This window comes from Thamnophis elegans, chromosome 2, assembly GCF_009769535.1.
Source record: "Thamnophis elegans isolate rThaEle1 chromosome 2, rThaEle1.pri, whole genome shotgun sequence".
NCBI lineage: Eukaryota > Metazoa > Chordata > Lepidosauria > Squamata > Colubridae > Thamnophis > Thamnophis elegans.
In genome coordinates this window covers 90,169,247-90,181,283 of record NC_045542.1, presented here as the reverse complement: position 1 = coordinate 90,181,283, position 12,037 = coordinate 90,169,247, and the positions used below count along the sequence as shown (strand labels likewise).

At 39.9% G+C, this 12,037-nt stretch overlaps 1 protein-coding gene across 1 annotated transcript in view; it reads left to right on the top strand.

Annotated features, from left to right (window-relative positions):
- Window positions 1–6,545: 6,545 nt before the first annotated feature.
- The window catches only part of TBC1D9B (TBC1 domain family member 9B), a 41,037-nt gene continuing 35,545 nt past the window's right edge, over window positions 6,546–12,037 (top strand). Inside the window, exons 1-2 of the mRNA XM_032209557.1 lie at window positions 6,546–6,792; window positions 11,688–11,798. Of these exons, the coding sequence (XP_032065448.1) occupies window positions 6,675–6,792; window positions 11,688–11,798 (229 nt within the window). The 5' untranslated portion in view covers window positions 6,546–6,674. The remainder of the gene's footprint in view (window positions 6,793–11,687; window positions 11,799–12,037) is intronic.

Below are 12,037 nucleotides of genomic sequence, written 5' to 3'. Positions count from 1 at the left end.
CCAATTTTTCCCCAGTGGTTTAACACAGGTTACCCCAACCAAACAATGTACAGAGAGTTGCATTAGAATCTCCAGCATCTCAAACTAATCCAACTGGAAGTTGGGGGATGGGGCAGAGTAATACTTTTAACAGCTGCTCATTTATTGTCATATATGGTTTAATTAAAAAGCAAATCAGGTTTATAGCATCTCAATAGAAAGAGCGTATCTTGACAGAGCAATTGACTCTTTGTCAATTGAACTATAGCTTTGTCTTTGTTTTTGCCTTATTGATTATTAACTTTCCCCCTTGTTATTTCACTACATTAACCTATATTAACCATGGCCTTGAAGATATTTTTATTAGGGACTATTATGCTAAGTGAAATTGCTACAGATATTGGTACAAAACCTTACATTGACAAGGCAACGGCATGGTTTTGGTGTCCATTTAGAAGCTGAACAGTTGCAATGAAATATTAGCAATGTATGTCTACTGTCCTGCTATTTCCAGGGATGAGTGGAAAGGATTTTGTGCATTCTTTCAATTCTTTTTATACTTGATACGGATAGTCTTAAGTGTGCATTGTAGTTGTACAGAAGCATCCTAGCTGCAGAAATTGCTGCTGCAGACTTGCACATGAAGTTAACGTGAGCAAAAAGTGTCTCAGAGAGAACCATATTCACTTATGAGGGCTATTATATCTGGGGCTAGGCAGGAAACCAAGATAGCAGTGGGAAAGACAAGGGAGCAGATATGCATTGATCCGTAAGTTTACATATCCACATAGTTCAGGAGGACTTGCTGCTCTGAGGTCTATCCCCCACATACGTTTACATTATCCTCAATTTTAGAAGACTACATCCCCACAGACTGCAACCTTAATCGTGTTGTTTGGTTATTTTAGTTCAATGTATTAATACATTCAATGTAATAAGTTTGTCCAGATGCAATTACTGGAGAAAACTGTCTGTCTTCATTTAAAAAGTTAGTACTAGATAGGTTTGTTTATATTGCATCTTCAATTGCAGAGGAACTCAAAGTTTATTGGCAATAAGCCAGCAGTGTGTAAGTCCAGATATGGGCTGAAAATTGGGAAAATCCTTTCATGAGCTGTTCTAGACATATTAATGGATTTGTTGGAAGAGGAGTTCTGGTTCACTTTTCCCAATGTCCAGAATATAAGGAAATAAACCCTAAGGTGTGACTTACATGTCCCAGGTTGGATCTAAACTGAAAATACTTTATTCCATCAGTCGTCCTAAATTTATATTCAGTGCTTTTATTTACTCATTTGTAATATAGTTATAATACCTACCTCACAAGAATTGTGTGAGACTTCATTCATATTTATGAAGACTGGCAAGCTTTTTTGCATGGATGGTGCTATGTAAACGCTTGTATGTGTGACCGTTTTGAAGATGTTGGCTTGTTCGCTCATGTTCTGATTGCCCTCCCTCCCCCCCCCATTTTCCCCTTATAGATGTCAGGCATTCTGAGGTGCTGAATCATATTAATGAAAGCTTTGTGAAAATATCTTTTTGTACATTTACTTGAATTGTCTTCCTTTCTCTTGATTCTTTCTGTGTTTGTTCACTTATGCCTGACTAGTCTGCTTGTAGCTTTCGACTTTTGCGCATCCAAGTGATAGAATCGAAGGGAATATAATTTCAAGAGGATGTTCTTAATGCACTTAATTGATGTAGTCCTAATGTTTCCCGGATGCCTACATTAGTTTTAAGAGTTGAATGATTTATCTCCTTGAAATTGCTGGTGTTATCTATAATTGAATTTTAGCAATGGCTAACTAATACATATGTGATCTTTCAAATAAATAGATTTCTAAAACTGCATGTTTTAATTGCATTGAAAACCAGTGCTCAAATTATAGAGGGAGAGGTCAAGGTCTGCATGAAATCTAAAACCCCAGCTTTTGACTTCACCAATTTTATGGAATCAGGGGTCTTCTTTGCAGCTCTTCCCAAAACAGCAGATGAAATACAGTCCTCACTTCCCCCACTGTAATTTGAGCACTGCTGGTGGCTCCAGGGAGAGGGTGAAAAACACCTTAAAACGCCCAGCTATCACATTTGCTAACAAGTTAGCGAGGCTGATCTGCATCAACTAAAAGCACACATATACAATAGCTGTCACTTATGCAGCTCTGTAGCTTGGTGAAACAAGTGGCCATTTTTCCAGCAGTGAAGCAAATTGCAATTTGAATGGCTTTGATTGTCCTATTTTCCTTTCCAAATAAACTTCTTGTCTTAGTTACATTCAAGGACTGGGGGGAAAACCTGATTTTGTTATAATTATGATGGTTGTAGTGGTGGTTAGCATAATGTTATTTGTTCCAGGAAGAATTAACCTCAATCTGGTATTACCCAGGCACTATATAAGAAGGTTTGCCAGCTTTTGTATCTGTCGGCTTCTGTGCCTTTATTATTTTCACCTAGGCCTTGTAGTTCAATTGGTACCCTTTGTCCCAGGGTACCTGTGAGGATGAAAGAGAGCTGCGAAAATTGAATTCTTCCCTGCTGTTAATAACTGAAACCACACTGAGATTTGCCAGCAAAACGTGGAGGATAAATAGGCAATTTCTCTGTGGTTGTGGAAAAATCAGCATTTGTGGGATTTTTATTTTTATTTTATTTTGTGATGCGCAGCCATCAGAATGAAGCATTTGTTTCACTGCACTCCTGTTTTCTCTACATCTGTACATTTGTCACTGAAGTGATTAAAGTTTCACACTAAGCCTTATGTCAGGGAAAAAAAACATCTTTCAGAAGTGCACAAAAGCTAGAAGTATCTCAGTTACTGAGCAGCTTGCAGCAAAAGAAATGGTTTATCAGGAAGATGCCCTTTCTGTGCCATTTAAGGGCTATGCATTCAAATGTTTTTAAGATTTGTGGCTTTAAATAAGAAAAGGGCATTGTTACAAATATACAAAGGATTGGTTTAAAAATGTCAGACCCATTTCAGTGATTGTGCTGAACCATGATTTGAGCATATCTAACATCTTAAGTCCTAGCTCTTTTCCCAAACAAGATTCAGCAGATAGCTATGTACTTAAGGGTGTTATGTCTGCTCAGGATTTCCAAATACAGGTCAACATTAACTATGCACAAAATTTTAAAAAAGTAAAAAAGAATGTTGAGAAAGATATTGGAGTGAGCGGATTTGACAAGTGAAAGTTATTAAAATACCAAATGCTGAGCATGTAAAATACAATGACAGGGCTTATGTAATTGAATAATTTATTGCCATATTGTGAGTTATACTGATGAGAACAGTGAAGAAGTTGAACGATCCAGAAAGCTACTAGAGGCTGGCAAAGTGAAAAGGACTATCTGCCTTGAGTTTAATCTTGGCACGTGCAAGTAGTGTGCCACCCTCTTGACAATCGAAAATTTCAGACTTGTGTGATCAGCTGTAGCCTGGCAGCCACAAAAAATCATAGTCTGCATATTTTGATGTCAGTAGATTACTGTATTGTAGCTGTGTGGTATATGCTGAACCATTAATGGTGTATACCGTTATGTTAGAGTTTGCTAATGTAATACATTTCAATAAAAAGCTGTTTAAAGACTCAGTGTTGTTCAATGGAAGCTGTGTTTGAGAGAACTGCGTTGCTTGCTAAATCTCAATGCATATGGTAATCGGTAGGATTATTTTTGGATTCAGGGCCTAGCATGTCTGTGAGTTGCAAGCTGGCTGGTCACATGTTTATGTCTTTTCCCTTTTTCACTTCTCCCCCCTCATCCTACTTGGAAATTCAAAATGACAGACACACTCCAGAATTAAGGCATCAAAAAAGGAGGAGACTGGTTTAGGAGATAGGGATGGTAATCTTATGTCCCAGGGAACCAATTCTAGAAAATCAGAGAGCTGTGCTCTTAACCCTGCATTCTGTTCATATTCATTTTAATTTAAGAGCCGAGGTGGCGCAGTGGTTAGAGTGCAGTACTGCAGGCCACTTCAGCTGACTGCTAACTGCAGTTCGGCGGTTCAAATCTCACCGGCTCAAAGGTTGACTCAGCCTTCCATCCTTCCGAGGTGGGTAAAATGGGGACCCAGACTGTGGGGGCAATATGCTGACTCTGTAAACTGCTTAGAGAGGGCTGAAAGCCCTATGAAGCGGTATATAAGTTGAACTGCTATTGCTATTTGCCCTGTAATCTGCCTTTCATTATAATAATCTTCAAGGAAAATCATATTAAATTTCTTGAGGGGATAAGAGTTAGATGGGAGAAAAAGAAGAAGAAAAAAGAATGTTGCTAGAACCCAAGATTAAGATTTATGGCTTCTATCTACACAGAACACTGAGCATAAAAATGCCAAATGGATATAGGTGATCTATGGCAATTGATATGTTTTAGTACAAATCAAGAAGGCAAACTACAAAGGAAGTTGTCTTTTCCAAGATCTATGGATGGAAAATATCCTATCCCGAGAACTGGAAGATACAAAACTTGCAAGAATTTGATTTTGCTATGGTTAAGCAAACCCATCTAGACTCATATAACCTGTATCTGTTGGGATACAATTTTGACATCATCACTTGGTTGGGGAGAAATATACATACCTAATTATTATCAATGGATTATTAATGTTGCACCAGGTACCAATTAAAGACCTCGTGTAGGAGTTTACTCTCCTTCTTCCACTAACACCTACTGGAACTAGCCCTGGATCAAAGAAGAGAGCCACCATAGCACCATGCTTTGCCCAACATCCTAAAATAGTCCAGAAGAATACCATCTGATTTCAGTGATACTTGCCCTGGGACCTGGCACTGGATTCCTGCACCATGCATATGAAGATGATTTGAAATTGTGGCTAGTCCAGAAAGCAGTGACTCATGACGAGTGACATTTCTTGAGGTGACCTATCACTCACTATTTAATGGAATTGAAGGCTGCTGAAAGATGAAGGAGGGCTGGAATGGTTGCAGTCCTTCTGAGCCCACCAGAGATCATCAATAAGTGCAACTAATGCTCTCACAGTACCTTGCGTCAGTCTGAAACCAAACTAAAAAGAGTCCAGATTACTTTGGAAAGGTGCAGAAAGCAACTGGCAAACAGTGAGTATCACTGAAATCAGAAATCAGATGTTCTCCAGGCAGGGGTGCAACCAATTAAAAATTCCACCCATGGTTGAGAAGTTATCTAGCATCATTGTTGACTCCAAAGCGCAACTCTTTAAATACAACCTTTTTTTTACTAGGTTTATCCAGAAACTTGAAATGGTTATTGCTGCTTTATGAAGAGCAAAGATAAAAGTCCTGAAGAACACTCCTGTGCAATTTGCAACCATTGCACAGCCTTAGATCCTAAACAGCAGTGGCTTAATCCGGTAACCGTTGTCAGGTAATCCAGATTAGTAAAGGTAAAGGTTCCCCTCGCACATATGTGCTAGTCGTTCCTGACTCTAGGGAGCAGTGCTCATCTCCATTACAAAGCCGAAGAGTCAGCACTGTCCAAAGACATCTCCATGGTCATGTGGCCGGCATGACTAAATGCCAAGGACGCACAGAATTCTGTTTCCTTCCCACCAAAGGTGGTCCCTATTTTTCTACTTGCATCTGCTTTTGAACTGTTAGGTTGGCAGAAGCTGGGACAAGTAACGGGAGTTCACTCCGTTACGTGGTGCTAGGGATTTGTGGTGGGTTTCAAATTCCATTCCAACCGTAATGGTTGGAATGGGGCCGGTGGCATCCTCATGGATGCGTGCAGTGTGTGCATGCATCTTAGTGCCTCCGCGACGCTCCAGTTGCTCCGTGAAGTGTCGTGCAGGCACTGTATGTGCCATGCACCTGCGCGGAAGCGCAGAAGCCTTTAAACCAGTGTTTTTCAACCTTTTTTGTGCAAAGGCACACTTTTTTCATGAAAAAAATCACGAGGCACACCACCATTAGAAAATGTTAAAAATTTTTAACTCTGTGCCTATATTGACTATATATAAAGTAATTTTCCCACGGCACACCTTACACTATGTCACGGCACACTAGTGTGCCACGGCACAGTGGTTGAAAAACACTGCTTTAAACACCGGTAAGGAGCTTGGATGGGTGGGTAGGCCCTCTGTAGCACCATTGCGGTGAGCACCGTATCGGAACGGTAGCCGATGCTCTGGGCTGGCTCTGATAACGTGCGTACCTGGGCGTACCACCTGCAGCCCACCACTGATACACACACACACACACACACACACAGAGAGAGAATAATATAAAATATTATATATAGCACGTTATATAATAACCTCAGACATCACAGCCCACCATCCCCTCAGCAAAACCAGTTTGATTTTCGTTTTAGTTCTGCTAAGCAAATGCAAACATCTCGGTCGCTCTCAAAGAAAAATAAATATGACTCCAATTCTGGGGATTTCTTTGGCCGCAATAAACTAAACAGAGCGAATTGGGGGGGGGGCGGGGGAGAGATAAATATATATATATAGAGAGAGAGAGAATCCCTGGCCTCCTGGGCTGCCCTGTGCCAGCCGCGCCGCTAGGAGGCGCAGCCGACAGACGCCTCCGAACTTGCTCGTTCTGACGGCGGCGTAAGCGGCCCCGTGACCACCTGTGACCGCTGGCCCGAGCGCTGAGAGGGGAGCCAGCCCGGGCGGCCGAGGGCAGTGGTGGCGGCGGTGGCTGAGCAAGCGGGGCCGCAGCAGCATCAGCAACGCCATCACCATGTGGCTGAGCCCCGAGGAGGTGCTGCTGGCTAATGCGCTCTGGATCACCGAGCGGGCCAACCCTTTCTTCCTCCAGCAGCGGCGGCGGGGCCACGGCAAAGGGGGCGGCCTGACGGGTGAGTGGACCCGGAGGGAGGGAGGGAGTGGCCGCCGCCGCCGCCCGTATGGCCGTGGCCCCGATAGGTCCGCCCTGAGAGAAGGAGGCGATCTGCGGATGGGCCGGGGCCTAGGTTCGGAGAAGCCTCCTTGCCAGGGGGGTCTTGGCATCCTCTTGAGTAGGTTTGCGTCCCCCCCCCCCCGATCTGTACATCTGCACCGAAGAGTTTAAAGCCTGACACGGAGCAGCCTCGATCGGTTCCAGAGAGGCCTCTTTTCTTAATGCTTTGATTGGCAAGACCTCTCCCCCGCCCCCCTCCAGTCGGTTTTCTGGAGATGCTTCTGGCTGGAGAAAGTGTTAACCCGTAAACGTTTCTGTTTCCTTTGACAGGCTTGAAGGATTAATTATGTGCCATCCGGTCTTTATACTAGTAATTGGCATCCTCTTTTTTCAGAATAGGCCTTTCTTTGAAGGCTGATATTCTATTCTGTTGTTGGGTTCCTTAGGTTATGTTGTACCAGGCACCTACCCGAAAATATATAGAGGGGATGTTCTGTGGGCTTATCTTTCAATTGGAATATCTGGGATTGCTGAAAATCTTATTTTCAGAGATAATAAAATTATATTCAACCTAAAAGTTACGGTTTTCTTTATAAAATGGAAGCTTTGAATCGCAGAGGTATTATTTAGATTGGTTATGGCTATCCATTTCAAAAAATTCTACTTTCATTAGTTTAAAGGGCTTCCATATTGATGATCGCTACCACCACCATTCAACAATACTTCCCCGGTTTTGTTTTGTTGTTTTACTTCAGGCTTTAACTTTTCAAATGCATTTTGTTTGAGAGATGGGAGGTGGTGGGCCAAAAAGAAGAAGTAGTAAAAAAAAAAAAACAGGAAATTTCTGAATAGCACACAATGTGTAGAGCTAAAATGAATTCCTTGGCACTATGAAATTCACATATATGATATAGATAATCAGGGGTAGATGAACGGACAGACAGACAGACAAACAAACAATATAACAAACATATAAACAAAAAATTTAAAGATGCAACTCCGGCCACTAGGTCTTTTCCTGATATTTTATAACAATATGCAAAACTAGAAAGTCACAGATACAATGTAGATAACTTTAAACAAGATAGTGTTGTTATTTTTCCTTCAGAAATATAGTCCACCCTCAACATGGGAACTCTGGGTGACTTTCTGATCACTCTTTTTAAACTCAACCTAACTCAAAGGGTTGTTGTGGAGAGAAATAGGATGAGGAAAACTACACACGCCACTTTAAGCTTGTGAAGAAGATGTGGAATGTTAATAAAATAAATATGTCCACATTTTAAGTTCAGATTCCATATTTTGTAAATATGTTTCTTATAGGCAGCAATGAACTAAGAAGTCTGATACAGAGAGCTTGTAATTTTGTATTTTGTAATTTTAATTCTGATTTTGATAATGTCAACCGTTACAGCCATATTCTTGACTCTACAGTTCTTAAGTGCTAATAAGGGTTAAAAATGGATAACAATTAAAACAAAATTCCAGTAGCCTATGACAACTTCACATTTAATATTTAACTGTATTAGTAATGTAGGTGCCTGGAGGCCCTACTTCAAGGTAAATCCCCTGGAGGCAGACAAGGTCAGGAAAGGGCAGCCCTGGGATGGGAGTTGGGGAATGTTCAGAGACCAGGATTAGTCTTGCAAGTTTTATTGTCTTGAATAAATTTCCAAGGTAGTTTAAAAAAATAACAAACCCATAAAATGGGAATTGGTATGTCACTTATCTAATACTAAAAAGTCAGCCAGTTTGATACAGTGGTTAAAACACCAGGCTAGAAACCCAGGAGTTCTAGTCCTGTCTTTGACACAAAGCCAGCTGCATGATTTTGGATGACTCTCAGTCCTAGGAAGGAGGCAATGGCAAACCATTTTTGGGAAATTTTGCAAGGAAACTAGTGACTTGACCAGGCAGTCGAGCCCAGACTGATTCAAAGGCACACATATGAACACCCAAACCCATGCAAACCATGGCGCAGTGGTTAGAGTGCAGTACTGCAGGCTACTTCTGCTGACTACCGGCTGCCTGCAATTTGGCAGATCGAATCTTACCAGGCTCAATATTGACTCAGCCTTCCATCCTTCTGAGGTGGGTAAAATGAGGACCCAGATTGTTGGGGGCAATAGGCTGACTCTGTAACAGCTTAGAGAGGGCTGTAAAGCTCTCTGAAGCGGTATATAAGTGTGAGTGCTATTGCTATTAAATTGCTTTCAAAATGGCTAATCTGCTACCATGACAGGCGTTTAGAGGTGGATATTGGAATATTGCCATTTGTGAAATCATCCAGATCTTTGATTAATCTGGTTTAATATACCATTGAAAATGTCATGGAAATATTCTGTCCCTAGGATGCACTGTTATGCAGTGTATACAAAAAGTACCTCTAAAATGTGTATCAAGATATACTAAATCATACTCATACCCATAATAGTGCTGTAGTAAAATAGTTCTTTCTATGTGTACTTAATTGGATTCATTTGGGTAGAGAAAACAACTGAATATTTAAATTTTATGTTAAGCAATAAGTATTGTGGTTACAAGTCTGTTAATATAAAATCAGTTTCAAAAAAAACCGTATTTTTCACTACATAAGATGCCCCCGACCATAACACCCACCTAGGTTATCTTACAGATTTTAGTGATTAATTTATTAAATCTCAATTTCCTTTGAAAAACTCCAGATGAATGCAGTACAGTAATTGGATAGATTACACGTACAGCTTGTTTACAGATGCTTTATTTGTTTCACAACTGCTTTGTTTGACAATTGACCATACCTTACTAGTTTATTTGCTTCATTAGTAAATGACCCTTCCATTGTATAAATGTTTTCAGCAGTTACTGGAAACTCCCTTTTCTCTAATCTAATCTCAGAGACAAGAAATGCCCTTCCTAATGCTTGTGGGGAGTTTGGAATTTTTGGCAGATATTTTTTTTCTTTGTACCCTAGGAGAGAAACATGTGCTGCTACCTAGGATTGAAACTTTTGAGTCAGAGGCAGGCATCTTCACCACTAGCCCACCTAAATAGGGACCTTCTGGAAGATGCTCAGCTGTGGATTTAATGTATTTGAAAATGGAAAAAAAAAACATTCATTTTAGATTGGGAGATTGGTCACTGAAAATCCTCTCTGAATGAGTCATACGTTATACTAAATTTTGGTTTAGTGTAATGAGTAAATCCATCTTTTTTTAATTAAGCATACATTTAATTGGTCAGCAGCTGAGTGTAGAAATTGCATGTGGGCAAATACAAAAAGGAGTTTGTTTGAATTCAAATTGGAGATGAAGCTTTACTAACATACATTTAACTTATCATTAGGTATTATCTATGCAATAATTGTCTCCTAATCTAATAATCCTTGGTTATTCTTGTTTATTAGAGGAGTGACTTGTACATATCTCTTGTCACTGTAGATTAGTGAAAATCATTGTCTATAATAGTCAGTGAGAAAGATCTTGGGAGAGGGGCAAAGAGTTTCTTATTTTAAAAGGGTGAGATAAGAGGCAACATAGCCCATAATGGATGGAGAAGAAGCTCAGAAGAAGCCCTCCCTAAGTTGTCAAGTTGTCAAGATGATAGCAGGAGCATTTTACTTTCAGACATGCAAGATTCTGGTAAAATAGTTTTACAATTAGTTTATCTTGTCTTTCCTATCTGGTGAGGCTGATATTATTTTATCAATCATTGAACTGAATTATAAACCACAAGTCCAGTCAACATCTCATATGATATAGCGAAGAAGCTGTACTGCTACATTTGAACGTTGTTCCCCAGTTGGTTTATAAGCTTTAGAAATGTTCTGGTTGAATATTTACTAAAATTCAAATTGCTGTAGTAAATAGAAGAACTTCAGAGAAGTTCTTACAAGCTGCGTTTGGCCCATGATCCACAGGCTCCCCATCCCTGCTTTGAGCAGTTTCTTCCATCAGGTTTTAGCAACATGCACAAATATTACTTGCTAGAAAAATTGTCTTCGTAGCACTGCAAAATTTATTATCAGCTATGTGAACATTTTCTCAGAATTTTGAATAATTATTCTTTAAAACTCAGTGCACCCTTAATTTTTTTTCCTAATAGCATAGAATCAAAATATTGGAAAGGCCATTTAAGCTGTTGAGCCCAATGTCTTGCTCAGTGCAGGATTCGAAAGTTAAAAAGACCTTGGCAGATGATTGTCTAGACCAGTGTTTTTCAAGCTTTAAAATGGACAGACTTCAGTTCCCAGAATTCCCCATCCTGCATTCCCGATTCTGAAAGTTGAAGTTGCCAAGTTTGGAAAGCGCTGATCAAACCAGCTTGAACATATCAAATAAAGTGGATTCCACCATCTCTCTTGGTCATGCCAGACAAAAGCAAATCATTTCCTTTATTTATTTAGCATATGATGAGAACATGACAGAAGAGAAGTAAACATATACACACAACCCACATGATTTTATATAAAACTTCTATGGGGGTACAGCAGTGGGCTGGATGTTCAGTTCAGCTATCCAGGCGATCGCCTCGGGTATGCAGATCTTCATGCAGATCTTCTAGGAACCAAAGAGCGCACATTATGGGAATCTTGCATAATATGTTTAATAGTTTGCATATCAGAACCACAATCGCAACAAGGGGAAATCTTTTCATATTTCCTTTAAAAATCAAACATGTAAATTGCCAACAGTAACGGTTTCAAATGGGTTTTTTCTCATCATTGAAACATCCAATTAGAGTTGGATCCACACATTTTCAAATTTATAATTTACCGTCTTTTAAAATCTTATGCTCAATATACATGATTACATCGCATTTTGTTTTAATTAGATAGTGTCCATAATATTCTTTTCTGCATTTTAATTGTCTTAGGACTGCTCGTGGGAACTTTGGATGTAGTTTTGGACTCCAGTGCTAGAGTTGCTCCTTATCGGATCTTGCATCAAACACAGGATTCTCAGATATATTGGACAGTGGCTTGTGGTAAGTTCTGATACATAATCAGGCAAGCAAAGAGTTTTTAAACACAAACTGATGAATATTTCCTGTTTTGCCCAGTTTCAGCTACTCATATATTAGAGGTGTTTGGCATGGAAACGCAGACCTTTAATTTAGGACTCTTTAATAAAATGAGGGACAAAAACTCCTGATCCGAATAGAAATTTAAAAGAAAATGACTTGACAAAGGACTGTCTAATATAAACATTTTCATCCTTTTATAT